This window comes from Mustela putorius, unplaced genomic scaffold (assembly GCF_011764305.1).
Source record: "Mustela putorius furo isolate JIRA1106 unplaced genomic scaffold, ASM1176430v1.1 tig00003927_pilon_pilon_pilon, whole genome shotgun sequence".
In the NCBI taxonomy this organism is placed as follows: Eukaryota; Metazoa; Chordata; class Mammalia; order Carnivora; family Mustelidae; genus Mustela; species Mustela putorius.
This window is the reverse complement of record NW_025422072.1, coordinates 234,667-251,940: the sequence shown is the minus strand read 5'-3', so window position 1 is coordinate 251,940 and position 17,274 is coordinate 234,667. Positions and strand designations below refer to the sequence as shown.

General features: G+C 35.9%; 1 protein-coding gene across 6 annotated transcripts in view; it reads left to right on the top strand.

Moving 5' to 3' along the window:
• LOC123388939 (regulating synaptic membrane exocytosis protein 1-like) overlaps positions 1 to 17,274 on the top strand; it is a 230,504-nt gene that overhangs the window by 83,596 nt on the left and 129,634 nt on the right. For 5 of the 6 annotated variants that reach the window (XM_045069369.1, XM_045069368.1, XM_045069371.1 and 2 more), the window contains exon 2: positions 4,551 to 4,631. The exons of the other annotated variant lie outside the window; for it this stretch is intronic. In XM_045069369.1, coding sequence (XP_044925304.1) covers positions 4,551 to 4,631 — 81 coding nt within the window. The remainder of the gene's footprint in view (positions 1 to 4,550; positions 4,632 to 17,274) is intronic. 6 annotated transcript variants of the gene reach the window in all.

The window sequence follows — 17,274 nt, the reverse complement described above, 5'->3', positions numbered from 1 at the left end:
TTACGGGACCCAAAGTAAGATCATGCCCCGTGTATTTGAGGAAAACCAGGAAGGAAGCCAGTGTGGCTGGAGCAGAATGAACAAGGAGCGAGGGAGTAGGGAACAAGGAGTAGCAGGCGATGAACTCCAGCGTTACGGGAGGCCAGATTATGTTCTGAGGACTCTGGCAATTTATGTGTAAGTAAACTGGGGAGCCATTGCAGAATTTTGAGCACAGCAGTCATGACCTGATTTATCTTTCGGAAGAGTTGCTCTGGCTGTTGAGAATAGTCTAGAGGAGAAGGGCAAGGGTAAATTGCTGGACAACCAGGTAAAGGTCTTGTGGGAATCCAGGTAAATGGTGATAATGTCTCAAGACAGGATGACAATAATTGAGGAGGTAAAAAATGGTCAGACTGTGAACATATTTTGGGATTATGACCAATTTTATGAATTGGATGCTAGGTGTAAGAAAAGAGGAGTAAAGTCTAAAGTTATTGGCCTGAACAGCTAGCGAAATGTATTTGCAATCATCCAAGATGGAGATGGTTGCAGGAGAATCTTTCTTTCTAGACTTCAGCTCAGCAAGGAGCCCAATGTGGGGCTTGATCTTACCACCATGAGATCATAATCTGAGCCAAAATCAAGAGTCATATTCTCAACCAACTGAGCCACCCAGGTGCCCCTTTATATTTTGTTAACTGGTGATCTGCAAATCAGAAGATTGTGTATTTAAAAAATTTTTCATTTTCTCAATCTTATGTTATTTTAACTGTCTCTAAGCTTCTTAGGACAAATGCAGACTAGTACAATAACACTTGGGGAGTAAATACAAATATACTTTTTCCTGAGACTCTGAATATACTTATCTCTGGTGATGGTAGGAGAAATCTCAATAAAATTCAAAAGCCAAGAAATTGAGAACAGAAACATAAACATTGTCATATCTATTTGACAACTTTGTGCACAGTAACTATTTCCTGATATTAATCATGAAAAATAAAACAATTTAGATAAAGTTCAAATTGAGATAAAGTTTCACAAAATAATATTTTGGTTTTTTTTGTTTTTGTTTTTTGTTTTTTTTTGCAGGTGGGTCAAGGGGGATAGGTATTTATTACAGGAACCAAAATGCAAGCACAAAAGAGAGAAAGTAATTTTGTTTTTTGAAGGTAGTTAGTATTTTTCACTCACATACTCTGTTGGGAAGCCCTTTTAGTTCCTATTTAGAGAGATGAAAGTCTTACCATAACCTCATCAACAGGCTTGTGGCAGTTAGAGTTTCTCCCGTGTGTACGTGCAGGGAAGAGTAGAAGTGGTTGAGTGGGCAGTTGGCAGGCATTCATCGCATTGATTGCAGTCATTCATAAAACCCAGCAGTGCTGAGGGTGGAGTCAGGAGAAGCATTCCTCTGAGGTGGTTGCAGAATGTCTCATTTGCATGAATCTGCAGTGATGCTTGAGTGATGAGGGAATGCTCATTTGCAGTAAGAAGACTGTTAAGAGTCCACATCTGATAAATCCCTGAGGAATTAAAGACGTTGCAAAGAATAGAGGTGAAACCCCTTGAACTCCTAGTCTCATGATCCACAGTAATTCTGGGAAGTCAGCACTTTGGCAGGGTTTATGGCCTCCTTACATCTGGCTGAAGGAATAAATCATATGTAGAGGAAGACACTTAATAGTTACAACATAACAAAATATTGTTGTGTTTCTTAAAGTATGAAGGGTCTTTATGATACAAGTTTAATGCATGGGAGATAATAGAGGGTACTGGTGCTAAACAATTTCTGCATATTAGAACTGTTAAAACTATTACAGCTTACCCCTCCAAATTGATAGGTCAGATACAACACAATGCAGCTACGATTTTAAAGAAATGTTGATCCACACAAGCTAACAAAAATCTCAAGTGTATTATGTATTTTTTATATAGCTTAATGTATCTGTCTGAGCATTGGGATTCTTAAAAAATCTTTTCTTTCCTATATCTAGAAAAATTCCAGCTAAAAAGAAGTCCAATTAGAAAATGTAGGAGTATATATTACCGTAGTTTAGATCTGCATCAATTTGGTTGAATAATAGCAATCTGAAACAAAAAGATTTTCTCCAGAAAACATAGATTCAGTAGCCAGCTGTATCACTGTAGTCTTGTGGTCAGAATATATGTTAGTATGAAAAAATATGTTGCTTACCTGCTTTTTTTAAGGATTAAATATATTAAGTATATTTAAAGTTATATTTATTCTTTTATTAAAGATTTTATTTATTTACTTAAGACAGAGTGAGCATGAGTGAGAAAGAGAGCAGGAGTGTAGGGGCAAAGGGACAGGGAGAAGCAGGCTCCCCACCGAGCAGGGAGCCTGATGTGGGGCTCAATTCCAGGACCCTGAGATCATGACCTGAGCTGAAGGCAGATGCTTAACGATGGACCCACCCAGGCACCTAAAATTATATCTAAATTAATTGTAAATACTAATCTTTTAGGTTGTTGGTAAATTTTTTTCATTATCCAATATATAAAGTTCAGAAATTCAAGTCAAGTTTTTATTTGAAAGAGTCTATAGTTATACAGACAGAGGCAGTATTTTAGCTATTGTGCTTTTGTACCAGAACCACTGGTTACTTGAGATTAGATAAGGGTTTTCCTCCAGGTGTGGTCATTTACTCGAGGCAGAAAAAAAAAAAAGTTTTGCCTTGGATCCTACCTTTAGTGCTGGCTGATAATCCACATTTATTATAAAAGAGGTACTTAAAAGCATATCTAAGGAAAACTGTAATTAAAATGGTTGATTTATTATTTTATTTTAAAGCTTTGTATAACTTCCTGAAACTTAAGCGGAAAAAGTGAACTAAGACAGAAGGTTGCATATGGTTTCTCATAGATATCACTCTTCAAAATGTTTTTCAAAGTTGGTGATATTTCCGATAGTTTAACGAACCAATGCATGTAGATTAAATATGCTAAATGTTCTATTTTTAGTTGAGTGGGAATTGCTACAGATTTTCCAGTGCTATGAAATGTAACTTCTTGAGCATTGTACTTTGTCTAAGTTAGACTAACATTTCAGAGCTTAGAAATCCCAGGACATTATTTCTCCCTAACAAGTGCCTGATTGGTTATTATTCCCTTAACCCTGATGTCTCTGAGTGGCTTTCTACTCCCACGAAACTAGAACAAGAAGAGAAGGCTTTGTGGTTCCTGTGGATGTCTTTGACTCCTGTCTCTTGACCAGTCCATTAAGAGTTTAGCATTAGTTCTTGACAGATGCCACCTTACTTTACTTTTATCCAGGAGGGAAGTATATTGAGGCTTTAAAACAGTACCATTTTCTTTTCTTGTCACGTTACATATTGATTTCTAAGTCTCACTTGACCTTGTTTGGAATGAGCAGTATGTGTGTGTGCACGTTTCTTTGCGTTGTGTCCACGTTTCCCTGTATCGTTTCTTTCAGAAGTGGAGAATTTTGCCATGCAGCTTTTAGCTCTGGGAAAACAGTTTATCCGCCATTGCCTCACCAGCGATCCACTTCTGGAATAACACGACTGGCTTTAAATATTATTAGTGTAGTCAAACCTCCCAGAAGCCTCCATGGGAACTGTTAAGAACCAGATTCATGGTTAAGAATGCTGGGACCTAAGGGGCTTTTCCATTTAGCAAAGGCTAAGATGTGGGGTCTTGGCTTTCTAACTGAGGCTTCCCTATTCAAAGCAGTATTTTTAAAGCTTTTGAGGGGAAAGGGTATCTAAACAGCCTTAAAGGGGGCTGCTTTTGAATTTCTGCCAGTGATTCTCTTCAATGCTCTATATGCCCTGTTGACACAAGGGTGAGAGGATCTTCTGCTGCCCTTTGGAGCTCTGTTGTATTATCTATCCTCTACATTTATTTAACCTGTAATGGAGGACTTAAGACACAAAGACCTTTTGCTATTTTTTTTTCACATTGTAGAGGTATTTTCTCTATTTTATACACACACGCACACACACGCACACACTCACACACACACACACACACTTTACATATAAACATTTCTTTCTGAGTCTTTTTCTTTTCTTAACTTGAAGGGGATTTTGAACATGGAGAATGTCTGAAGTCCTGTTAGATCTCTTTCTGCATAAAGAAAAAACCCATGTGGTAATGAATGACATGAAACAAGATTCCATATCTTTTAATAAAATAGCCAAAGCCACAGAAAATCCTGCCCATCTTTTAACATGTCAGCACAACAGGTGTTCTTATTTTTGAGCTTTCAGATGTCATCACATGGCGAGGCCAAAGCCTTCAGTAGTGTTTCTTCTGTGGGGATGACTGCTGACCATCATTTTATTGTTGCTAAAAGGAAAATCAAATAAGGAGGCTAGTACAGATTTTACTTGGGTATAATTGAGCTCTTGGAATTCTAAGTAAAAAATATCCAACTCTAAAGGCTTTTCCAGGGTCTCCAGGTTAAGATTGAAGGGGCTTACATAGATTTTCCATTAGACTGTGTTTTCAGTACCATGTTTAATTTCCAGATGTGTTATACCCTTTTATAATTAATAGTGCGTTGTGCTGTCTATCATGCGCCCCAGGTGTGTTGTCAGGGACATGGCGAAGCCTGCTGCCTGCAAAACACCAAGAAATGCTGAAAACCAGCCCCACCAACCTTCACCGTGAGTATGGCATTAGTTTTATTGACTGAAAATGTCGTCTCTTACACAGATCACTGGTTACAGATTTATTAATTCACATTGCATGTGGGAGTAGGTACTCTGACTGCTCGGGTATATGTAATAACAAGGCTACTATTGAATCAGATAAAATTATCTGAAAACATGAACTCTGTATTAAGTATCTTTGTTAAATGAAGTTTCTAATGCCATATTGGAAGCTTAAAACTAATTAGAGGAAAGGGACACATTTTTAGGGCTCTACAGAGGCAGAAATTATGTACCTTTTGGATCTGGAATGTGTGTGGGCTGAAGCCCAAGATTTGAGGGAAGTAGGTAGGTAAGGTACAGAGAGGGGAGTGTGCAAGTAAGGGAAATGCAGTGGTAGCCCATTATCCACCCTCACCATATTACTTAAAGGTATGGATAATCCAAAAGAGCCGATTGCCCTGCAGTTTCATTTTTATTTTTCAACCCCCAGTGTAGATCCTAGTGAAGAGTTAAACGACCAACACAAAGGGGAAGCAGGAAGTAGAAAAGAAACCAAATAAGTAAATTCTGAGTTGTGAATGTGGATTTTGATGAGATAAAATGTCAATAGCTTTAAATTCTGCAGAGTAACAGGATATCCTCAGTCTTCTGACTAGAATTATGCTCTTATTAAGAAAAATTAAACATTCCTTTAAAATGTCTCAGTAGTAGCAGTACTCTGCATACCTATTACAACCAAGTAGTTACTACTGGGAAATGTCTCCTTCCAAAGTTTTTATTAAACAACTTTGAAGAAATGTGTCCTAAGAGTGATTTTTCTATCGATTTATTTAACTGAGAGGTCTTTGAAGTAAACCAAAATTAAGTGTTAAAATTGTAAAAAGTGAGAAAAAAGTGAATTTTCATAATTCTTCTACTATGGCAAGTTTTTATAATTATTGGCAAAGACCAAAATTAAACAAAACTTATAAATCCTTATATTTTATATATGATAGTCACAAATCATTTAAAAAATTATGTTTTAGGAAACAAAATTTTGGTAAATAAATTTTCAGAGGCTCAGTAGGTTGGTTATAGATTTTAGCTCAATAAGTATACTTGAATATCATCTTCTACATTTAATCAGTACTTTTCAAGGAGTAAAAATAATTTTGATTTAAAGGTAGTAAAAAATGATAATTACATTGGAAAAAAGTACAGAGTTGGAAGAAGTACTCTTAATGATGTTGCCATATTTTTTTCTGTAAATGTTCCTGCTCTAAAGTCATTTTCCTGATAATTGAACTTTCTTTCATAATTCATGGAAAACTTATGATCCCCACCTCCTATCTTATGTTCTAAGCATTATAAAACATTTTATTTTATATAAGGGTTATATAAGGATTCAGCTGTTTCTGGGAAAGTTCCTTGAGGAATAAATACTGATTTTAAAATGTTATAGTCCACATGTTGAGGTTCTATTTTAATTGGTCCCACTCATTCTAATGTCCATTTTAAATTAGAATTTTTAGATATGGAACAGCCTTTGTCATCCTTCCCAACAAGACTTTAGATCACTCTTTTTCCTTTATTTGTTTTTACTTTCCATAGACTTAAGAGCTATAGAAATATGTTGTAATTTATCTTGCACCTAGTAGAACTTCCCTGGTGGCCAAGAAAAGCAACTGTAGTTCCTTTGGAGCCACTATTTTGACCACCTCTTTCCTCATATAAACTTTTTGAGTTAAAATAGTGAAACCCTCTTTAGGTGAATTGAAGTATTTAACGTTTCCAATTCATTCCTTATCTTGCTGATTCTCTATAGTGTCTTTGTAATTTGAGTTCTCCACATCCACTTATGTGCCTTTCTAGGTTGATAAGAAAAGGGCAATAATAAATTGGCAGCTGGAGGCTAAGGGTAGGCTTTAGCCTGTAGGTCAGCATTTTTAAATTTGTGAGTCACAACCTTTCAGTGGGTCTGAAAATCCAAGAATGTATCCCAGGTTAATATTGTGGATGAATTTCTGTGTATGGCAACTGGGTAAAATTAAACAATTTAATAAACTCTATGTTTAGTTATAAGGATGTACAAATGGGTTTTAATTAGGAGAGTGGCTTAGATTTGCATTATATATATGTGTGTAGGTATATAACATAGATGTATTACTTTGGCAGAGGTTGGGAAGATGGAATAAGAATGTGATGTGGGCTTAACTAGGGACAAGAAAATCAATTAATAGACTATCATAATAGTCCAAAGAAAGATGATACATACCATCTTGACTTATAGGAGCAGCAGAGGTGTGGGAAGGAAACATTTCAAAAGCTGAGTAAGGAGTCACATTGGCAGTGGTTGGTTGTCAATGGAATATGATTTCTAAGGAAAGAGTTTAGGGAGACCATCATATAATTATTTGTTAATTAAGGACCACTGACTGAAAAGTGGGTTAAAGAAGCAAACTAGATCTAGGTAAATAAGCAGTGAGGAGTTTGGATTTTGACACAGAGATTTGGTGGTACCTATCCATTATAGTTGGATAGTACCTATCCAAGGAATAGTTGGATATATGAACCTGAAACACCCAGTTAAAGTTAACTGGGAAAGTAGATGACATCACCAAAAGATATATAGTTAGAAAAAGATAACAGAGAGAATCTTAGGCAAAATCAATGCATAATGAATGGGTAAAGGAAAATGATCCCCTGACTCAGCTGAGAAATAATAATTTAAAAAGTAGAAGAACCAGAAGCCAAAGTAGAGGGGCTCAAGGGGAATCTCCAATAATCAAATTCAGCAGAAAATCAAAAAATAACTTCAGAGATAAAAAATGTCCTTTGGATTTGGCTATACAGAAGTCATTGGTAGCATTTGTCCTAGAAGTTTTAAATACATAAGTGGGTGGAGATACTCTATTTCGATAGGTGTGGGGAGGAATGAGAATCAGGAAAAGGAAACAGTGATTGTATATGACTTTTTAAAAATGTTTTTGCAGGCGTGGAAAAGAGAGAGAGTTGTAAGTAGACAGGAAGTAGGATGACTACGCTTATGTTACTTGGTACATTTTATTTTGCAAGCCTAGATTGAGGGATACACATGTCAATATACTTAATATTTTTGATAACTGTGTATATAAACTATCCAAATATTCTTTTGCAGTTATTATTAAAATGTCACTTAGTCATATTTTTGACATTCTGCATAAGTTGTCATCATTTAATCAAAGTAACAAATACATCAAAAATAATGGTGGAGTTCAGCAAATTGACTGCTATTCCTCAGGTACAACGTGCATAGATAAATGAGACAGAATTCTTGTCTTTTTTTTTTTTTTAAGATTTTGTTTATTTGGCAGGGAGAGACACAGTGAGAAAGGGAACACAAGCAGGGGGAGTGGGGCAGGGAGAAGCTGGCTTTCCACTGAGCAGGGAGCTCAATCTCTGGACCCTGGGATCATGACCTGAGCTGAAGGCAGAGGCTTAACAACTGACCCACCCAGGCACCCCCAGAATTCCTGTCTTAACAGTTCTTCTCTCTCAAGTGGGAGGTGGCAGTTACTTTATCAAATAAATTATAATATTTCATGATAAGTGTAATGTGTTAAAAAATGATTTATTCGGGTTGATGTGGTCAAAAGAAAGATTTACAGAGCCTGCAATACTAGTGCTTGCTTCGGCAGCACATATACAGAGCCTGCAATACTTAACGTGAGTTTTGAAAGATGAATAGTTCAGCAGGTAGGCAGTTTTGGAGTATAGTCTTCCAGAAGAGAACAGTTGCCCTGAGGCCCAAAACATCAGCTTCTGCTGGTGTAATTTAAAACATGCTCATTGCTGGGGCCTGAGAACATGTGTATGTGTATTTGTATGTTGTGTAGTCACATGCATGGGTAGGAGTTCATGTGTGTGGGGGTCAGTGTGGGCATTGTATGTGAAAGAGGAGGTAAGAAGTGCTGCATCAGACTCTCTGAAGAATAGGACATTTGTCTAATTTGGAGAAAGTAATTAATTGTGCCTTGTCTTAGGTTTTCTCTTTAATACTGTATTTTGAAATTTGATACATCTTTATGGGTTTTTGAGCTTTTCAAAGCGAGTATGGATTTAAAAAGTGCGAGAAACTCTTTTATATTCATCAATATCAGTCTTACATGTTAGCAGGGATAAATAGGAGAGGTAGGAGGTGGGGGAGATTTGAGAAAATTTCCCAGGTAGCATAACCAGAGTGTAGTGATCCATTAGATATAGTAATAAAGCAAAGATGAGGGGAGATAACTCTCTTTAGCTCAAGAAATTAAGTGAATTGATAAAATCAACAAGAGAGTTAATTTAGGCAGAAAAACAAGTTTAGATTTAGCATTAGTTTTATGTATTAATGACCAATCACCCATGGGAGCATCCAGAAGTTATCTCGCTATTCATACCTCAAACCCAGTAGAGGGTTAGTGAGATATACTAATTTGTGAGCAATTACTTTAAAGCAAAAACAACTAAGACAAATGAAATAGCATGGAGTTAGAAGGAAAAACTGGAAAAGGCAATGCGGAGGGTATCACCTGTACTGCAACAAAGAACAGAGGAATTAAGTAAATTATGCAAGATCATGGAAGAACAAACGTGTCCCAGTATTCCTGGAACTATCCACGCTTTAGTACTGAAAGTCCATGTCCTGGGAACCCAACCCCCCAGCCCAGTCCTTGGAAAATTGGGATGGCTGGTCACACTAGAACTGGTGAAGTTGGAATTTGAAAGTAAAAATCTAGAAAATGAATGTAGAGCCAAAGGAAAAATATGCTTATACAATGTTTGTATTTATTGTAGAAGGTGACATTATCAGGAATAAATTGAATCCATAGAGGTACATGTATCATTATTTAGTCTTTCTTGTTTTGCTTTGTTTTTGTTGACGATTGCCTGCTTTTTAAAATGAACATATAATTCATATGCCATATGTACAATTCACCTCCTAAGGAGTACAGTTAAGTGTTTCTCACAAAATTGTGCAACTATCACTGCTCTGTAACTTCAGAACATTTTGATCTCCCCCAAAAGGAAACCTGCTATCCATTAGCAGTCATTCCTATATTCTCCTTAAACCCAGTTCTTAGCAACCACTACTTTTTCTGTTTGGATTTGCCTCTTCTGGACATTTTACATGAATGAAATCACCTGATATGTGGACTATTTATGTCTGGTTTCATCATTTATCATAATATTTCAAGATTTATCCATGTTTGACATTACCAATGCTTTATCCCCCTTTTTTTAAAATTTATTTTTTATTTTCAGCATAACAGTATTCATTATTTTTTCACCACACCCAGTGCTTCATGCAATCTGTGCCCTCTATAATACCCACCACCTGGTACCCCGACCTCCCACCCCCCACCCCTTCAAAACCCTCAGATTGTGTGAACCATGAGAGACTATGGACTCTTTTTTAAGATTTTATTTATTTATCTGACAGAGAGAGAGATCACAAGTAGGCAGAGAGGCAGGCACAGAGAGAGAATGGAGAAGCAGGTTTCCCGTGGAGCAGAGAGCCTGATGTGGGGCTCCATCTCAGGACCTTGGAATCATGACCCGAGCCGAAGGCAGAGGCTTTAACCCACTGAGCCACCCAGGTGCCCCTTTTATTGCCAAATAATACTCTTTTGTATTTATATACCACTTTTTTGTTTATCCATCTATCAGTTAAATGGACATTTGGATTGTTTCCAATATTTGAGCTATTGTGTATAAAACTGCTTTTAACATTTATATACATTTTTTGAGTGAACATATGTTTTCAGTTCTTTTGAGTATAAACATATGAATGTAATTGCTGGGTCATTATAGTAACTGTATATTTATACTGTTTAGGAACTGTCAAACTGTCTTTCAAAGCAGCTATACCATTTTACATTCCTACCAACAATGTTAAAGGATTCCAATTTCTCTACATCCTTACCAACACTTGGGATTGTTAGTATTTTTTGTTATAGCCATTCTCGTGGGTATGAAGTATACGAATGGCTATCTTATTATGGTTTTGATTTGATTTTTCTAATGAATAATGATGTTGAACCTCTTTTCATGTGTTCATTTGTTATTTATATTTGACTTCTTTGGAGAAATATTGATCAAAATCTTTTTCCCATTTTTAATTGGGTTATTTGTCTTTATTGTTGAGTTATAAGAGCTCTTTATATGTAATGGATACTATATCCTTGTCAGATAAATGATTTGCAAATATTTTCTCCTATATAGTGAGTTGTCTTTTCATTTTCTTGATCGTACCTTGAAGCACAAGTTTTTAATTTTGATGAGGTCCAAGTGATCTAGTTTTCCTTTGGTTAAAACTATTGTGAAAGAAAGTACTGTGAAATCCAAGGTCATAAAGATTTACCCCTAGATTTTCTTCTAAGAGTTTTATAGGTTTAGCTTTTATATTTAGATCTTTAATCCATTTTGGATTACTTTGTGTATATGGTGTGAGATAGGAGTCCAGTTTCTTTCTTTTGCATGTTGGAATCTAGTTGTCAGAAAGAAGTAACAGCAGATGTCGTAGAAGGAGGCTTTCAGTCTTTCTTCATAAAATATGATGTTAGTTCTAGTAGTTGTTTTTGTTATGTTTCTAGTTCTAGTAGTTGTTTTTGTTTTGTTTTGTTTTTTAATCAGGTTTAGGACTTTTTTTTTCCCATTTCTAGCATGTTTAATGTTCATATTATGGTAGTATGTTGGATTTTCTCAAATGCTTTTTCTGCATCTATTGAGATGGTAATGCTCTTTTTGTCCTTTATTTAATTTAAATTTTTAAAAAGATTTTATTTATTTGACAGAGATCACAAGTAGGCAGAGAGGCAGGCAGAGAGGACGGGGGGTGGGGTGGGGAGTAAGCTCCCTGCTGAGCAGAGAGCCCAAGGGGCTCAATCCCAGGATTCTGGGATCATGACCTGAGCTGAAGGCAGAGGCTTAACCCACTGAGCCAACCAGGTGTTCCTGTCCTTTATTTTATTAACATGGTGTACTGCATTTATTGATTTTCATATGTTGAAACGCTCTTGCAATCCTGGGACAAATCCCACTTGGTTATTCATTTTATATGTTTCTTTATTTGATTTATTATTATTTTTGAGGATTTGTGTGTATAAATTTATAAGCGGTATTGGTCTGTGGTTTTCCTGTGATTTCTTTGATTTTAGTATCAGGGTAATATTGGTCTCATAGAATGAACTTGGAAGTATTCCCTACTATTCTATTTAGGAAAAATTTGTGGAAGAATACCATAAATTTTTTTTTTTCAGATGTTTGGTAGAATTTACCAATGAAGCCATCAGCTTCTTTGTGGGAAGCTATTTGATTTCTTAAATTCTGTTTTATTTGAATGTTTGTAATGGTTCTGTGTAAATGTGTATATATGTTTAGGTGAGGGTACTGCATGTGAAATCCTCATGTCTTCAGAAAAGCTCATATCCAAAAGTTAGTTCCATATAACTCTTGAACCATTTATTATTTTGGGTTATTGATACTTGTGGTTTATAGTTCCTAGAAAATAAATTTAACTCTGTTGTGTGTGTGCATGTATGTGTTTACATGTGTGACCAATTTCATCATTTAAACATTATCAGTATAACCTGAGTCTGGGTTCAGTATAGTTAGAGCCAATCAGAAAGAAAATACCTTGTAGATATAAATTATTTAATAATTTTGAGATTTTTTTGATTTTGGTTTCTCTGATTACCTTTGGGGGAAAAAAAGAGAAACTGATTTTGATATACAGTGTTTATTTTTACTTTTTAAACATTTTATTAGTTATATGTTTGTAAGCCCTACAATTAATTATCAGTTTCATTTATTTAACAAAAAATTATTGGTTCCAGGTAAAAATGCAAATTATTATTAGTCTCCGGATTTTACTTTGCCATTCTGTCTTTATCTTTTCTATTTCTTCTTTTCTAGAAATGATCTCTCTGTGCAGTAGTAATTCACATCTTGGACTGGATCATTAAGTACCATCTGCATTGAAGCTTTTGACATGGGCATGTGTGTCACACATACTTTTTCCTTCACAGCTTCAGATGAGTCAGCCTTGAATTGACAGAGAGGCTATATCCAAATGTTTCTTTCAATAGGCATACTTTTTCAGATCTCAAGGGCATGGCTTTTTTCAGCAACAACAGTCTTTGTTCAGATTAATTAAAACACAGGGACTTCTGAGGACCAACATGTATGGGAACAGAATGAATTTAATCATGTAAATGTGATAGCTTATATTTAACCCAATTTTAAAATAGCCTTGAGAACCAAAAATTTAACTGAGGAAAAAAATATATATATACTTATCCTATAATATATGAGGAATATACATATATCTTTATGGTTGATTGTATGGTTTCTCATTTGAAATCACATCTAACATCAACATTGTATCTTATAATAGATAACAGATTAAATGGAAGTGTGTCTCTGAAATTGTAAGCAGTTGGACAGAGCCCTTGTCACTATGTCACTGTACCTTTAAGCTCTGCATATCAGACATGATTTTAGGATGTGTATACTAAATGCCCAGAACTCTGTCTTCCTGTAGCATTGGATGGCAGAAGTTCCACGAGTAAAACAGAAAATTAGGCAACCCACTGGCAGACTACCACCACCTCAGATAAAACTCCATCATGAGTACAATGATTCCTCTCAAAAATCTGGGAGAGAGGCCCTGTGAATGCTGGAATCTAGCCTGCTTTTCCCTAGTTTTCCTGATCTTAACCCCTCTGCACTTCCTGAGCACTATGGTGGTCTCTGCTCCTAAAGTTTAGCAGATTTAATACTCAGTGTTTTCCAAATATCTTAAATTCTGATCTCAGCTCAGGTGTGTGGTCTGCTCCTTCAGTGGAAACCTGTTAAATCAAATTTGGATGAGAAGGGAGCATTGAAGAGAGAAGTGGATTTCTTCATCTGGTAGAGATTGTGCAGTAGGAGAAGCAGTTCACTGCTTGCTTTCCAATGAGTCAGGCTGTTCATTCTTCCTTCAACAAGTATTTATGGAGTCTGTACTATGTGCAGAGCCCAGTGCCAGGCACTAGATATGAGGACAGGCAAAGCAGAGTACTTATTCTTGTAGAAGTTAGAGTGTATTAGGAGAGTATCTAAACAACAAACATAGATGATAAAACTTCATTTTTAACAAAGGCTTAAACTGAGTACTGTGTTTGAGAATTGTACAGGGGCTTCTATTAGAAAACATGTTCAGGGAAAGCTCTGAGAGAAGATGATGTTTGAGAGACTTGAAAGATGAGAAGTCAGCCCTGTGAAGGGGTCAGTGGAAGAGAATTCTAGGTAGAGAGGATGGTATGTGCAATGGATCTTAAATGGAAACCAGTGTAGCGTGGTCGGGGAACTAAAAGAAGGTGGAAAAATGTGAAGAGGAGGGCCATGGATGAGAATGATGGGATAAACAAGGGCTCCAACTTAGAGACCTCTCAGTTCTTTGGATTTTATTTAAGACTATTGAGAATCCCTTGAAGTAGTTCAAAGAAGGGAGAATCATGGTCCAATGAAGTAGGCAAGTGAGTTGGATGAGGATAAAAGAAGCTTAGGAGGCAGTTGTAGTGGTTTAGGCAAAATTTAATAGTGGATTGGAATCTGCTGGTAGCAGTAGAGGTGGAGTAAGTGGAATTTAGTGATGTTCAGTGAAGTTTACTGTAATTTAATGAAGTTTTGGAAGCAGTCAAAGAGAAGGGGAGGGGCACTTGGGTGGCTCATTTAGTTGGGCATCCAACTCTTGATTTTGGTTTAGGTCATGATCTCGGGTCATGAGATCAAGCCCTGCATAAGGCTCTGTGCTCTGTGTGAACTCTGCTTGAGATTTTCTCTCTCCCTTTGCCCTGCCCATACACCATGTCCCCCATTAACACATTCATGCATTCTTTCTCTCAAAATAAATAAATAAAATCTTAAAAAAAAAAAAGAATTTAAAAGGAAGAGAAGAGGAACTCTGGTGTATACTGAAGGGAGGAGGCTGCAAGTCATTTGCATAATCTCTGATTTGTGAAATAGTTGAATGCGTTGAATGCATAAAGTACAGGAATGTGTTTTCTCATAAAATATTAAGCACCCTGTTATGCACACAAACTTTAAATGGCATATATAAATGAAAAATTTAGAAATCTCAATTGTATTATTTTAGGTAAGTTTGTATAGAATGTCAAATATTGAAGGTAAAAAATGATGAAAAGTAAAATCGAGTACAAATTAAAACATGGTTAGACTGCCGTTTTAAATGTTTGCTCTTTTGTGATTTTTTTTGTATTTTGATATTCTGTTGGGATAGAAGATTTAATAATTTTGCAGGTGTTCTATGCTATAAGAAATAAATATTCTAACATATATAGTAGATAAAAATACTGTTCCTTTTTTGAAAGATATCTCTCCTTTTTGAGTAAAATTCAGCTAGGAAGAAAGGGAATATGTTTCTATATGCAAAGGATCTTTTAGCTATATATTTTATCATGAATGAAAGTATTATTCAGAGACAAGCAGCCTGTTCGGTAATATTTTTAGCTACATGTTTATATCAAAATGTGATGAGTTTTATATTTTTGCTGTCAACTTTTTTTTGCATATACCATAAGAGCTGTTCAGTATTACAGTCTATACTTCTATTACTTCCTGCAGCAGAAATCATATTGCGCAGGGTAACCTTAGAAAAATAAAAGTTCCCACTAAGGAAAAACATGTTTTTGTCTTCTAGAATATAGACAGTATAGTCAGTAACTTGGAGATAGAAAATAATAGGAATGCTAACATTTCCAATTTATGGTTAAAATTAGGAAGTGACAGAATTTTTTCAAAATTGTGTGGCTTTTATAGGATTTCCTAGTTCACACAAATCATTCTGTCAGTTCACAGAGTCTTATAAAGCCCTTCTTTCCACTGTAACTATTTTAAGATAATATTATTTTTATCTCTGTTTGAATGCCCAGAAAGAAGATGTTTTCTTGAACTGCTTGTGTATTAAAAAAATTTAATTCTGTAAGAGTAGATCCATAGTAGTTTTATTTGTAACAGTTATGTTTCATGAACCTTAATTAATCATAAATTATTTTCACCAGTCACGCTTGTTGACTAACTATGTCCTCTGTTGATGATGTTCTGAACAGTTTCTATTTTGGTGATCCTGACATTGGAGGACCTTGCCTCTTATATGCTATTTTAGCTAAAAACAATTTTTCCCCTCCTGTGCAGTGTCTGAGTATAATTCTATTCTTTATTACCTTGTTGATTCTATCAGGAAGCCTAAAAGTCACCTTTTCCTTAGGCCTAGGGCCAGACCCGAGCAGCTAGCTTAATGGATCTCCATCCCTTCAGCATTCTTGGGGTCAATCTTAGGCCATATGAAATTTTTCCACAGAACAAAGAATTAGGGGTGCCTGGGTGGATCAGTGGGTTAAGCCTTTGCCTTCGGCTCAGGTCATGATCTCAGGTTCCTGGGATTGAGCCCTGCATTGGGCTCTCTGCTCAGCGGGAATCCTGCTTCCCTCTCTCTCTGCCTACTTGTGATCTCTTTCTGTCAAATAAATAAATAAAATCTTAAAAAAAAAAAAGAAAGAAAGAAACAAAGAATTAATTTTAAGAAAATTTCCTAAAAACTAAGGTTGTAGAAGCCAAAGCAGAATTTTTATTGAATTTATTTAGTGTCAGCCTTAACTCATGTCACAAGCTGTGGGCAACAGCTGAGCTTTGATGATTTGCACCCTTCGCCTGCAATATGGCAGACAAGACATGAATTTTGGTAGTGAACTGCCCCATAGTCACTCAGCAGGAAAGAGAAGGATCTAGGTCTAGAATCCAGGTATCTGGATTCATAGTGTAGGATGGATTCACAATATCCAGATGATTTACATGATGATTAAGGAGAATTTTGGAATTCTTCAGGAAGTAAAGGATAAACCCTAGCATTCAGGTTTTGATCCAAATATTTTTAGCCCTTGCTCTGATTCTCACTTGCTGGGTGACACTGGCCCAGGAGCTTACTTTCTTAAATCTTAGTTTTCTCATATTGAAAATAGGAAGAAAATTGTTTCTTGTTACTCATTGGCAAGTTTTGAGGATGAAATGAGATAAAGTACATAAGAAAGTTGTGCATAAAGCATTGCATAAATATTATTCACATATTCTACTAAAGTAGCAGTGAACAATCTCTACATTATTCATTATTTTGTCCATTTAACAAATATTAGTGAAGCTCTTAGAGTGTGCCCATATTGACACAGTTTGAAAAAAAAAACTTTTTGGCTAATTCAGTTAAAACATAGACTATATTTTATCTATTAGTGTTTCTTAATGAGAGTGGTGGTATAAAAAGACATTGGGACACTTTTTATAGGGATACACTGTACCTCACACTAGCCCATTATGTATCAAATGCTCCCTACTGTGCATGAGTAGAGAGGGCCAGGAAATGTGTATTTAAAAAATTTCCTGAAGTTATCCTGACATACTCTCATGATTTAGGACCACTGGTATGTACTACTGGGATGCTCAGTGAAAATGAAGATTAGTTGGGATGAGTGATAATTCCAAAAATCAAAATTAATATGACTACCTGAATTGGCTCTCCCAAAACTCATGTTGGAGAATGCAAAGGGAAATAAATTTTGGCAATATTATTATTAGAAAGTCGCTGTGCCTCAGGGTCCAAACT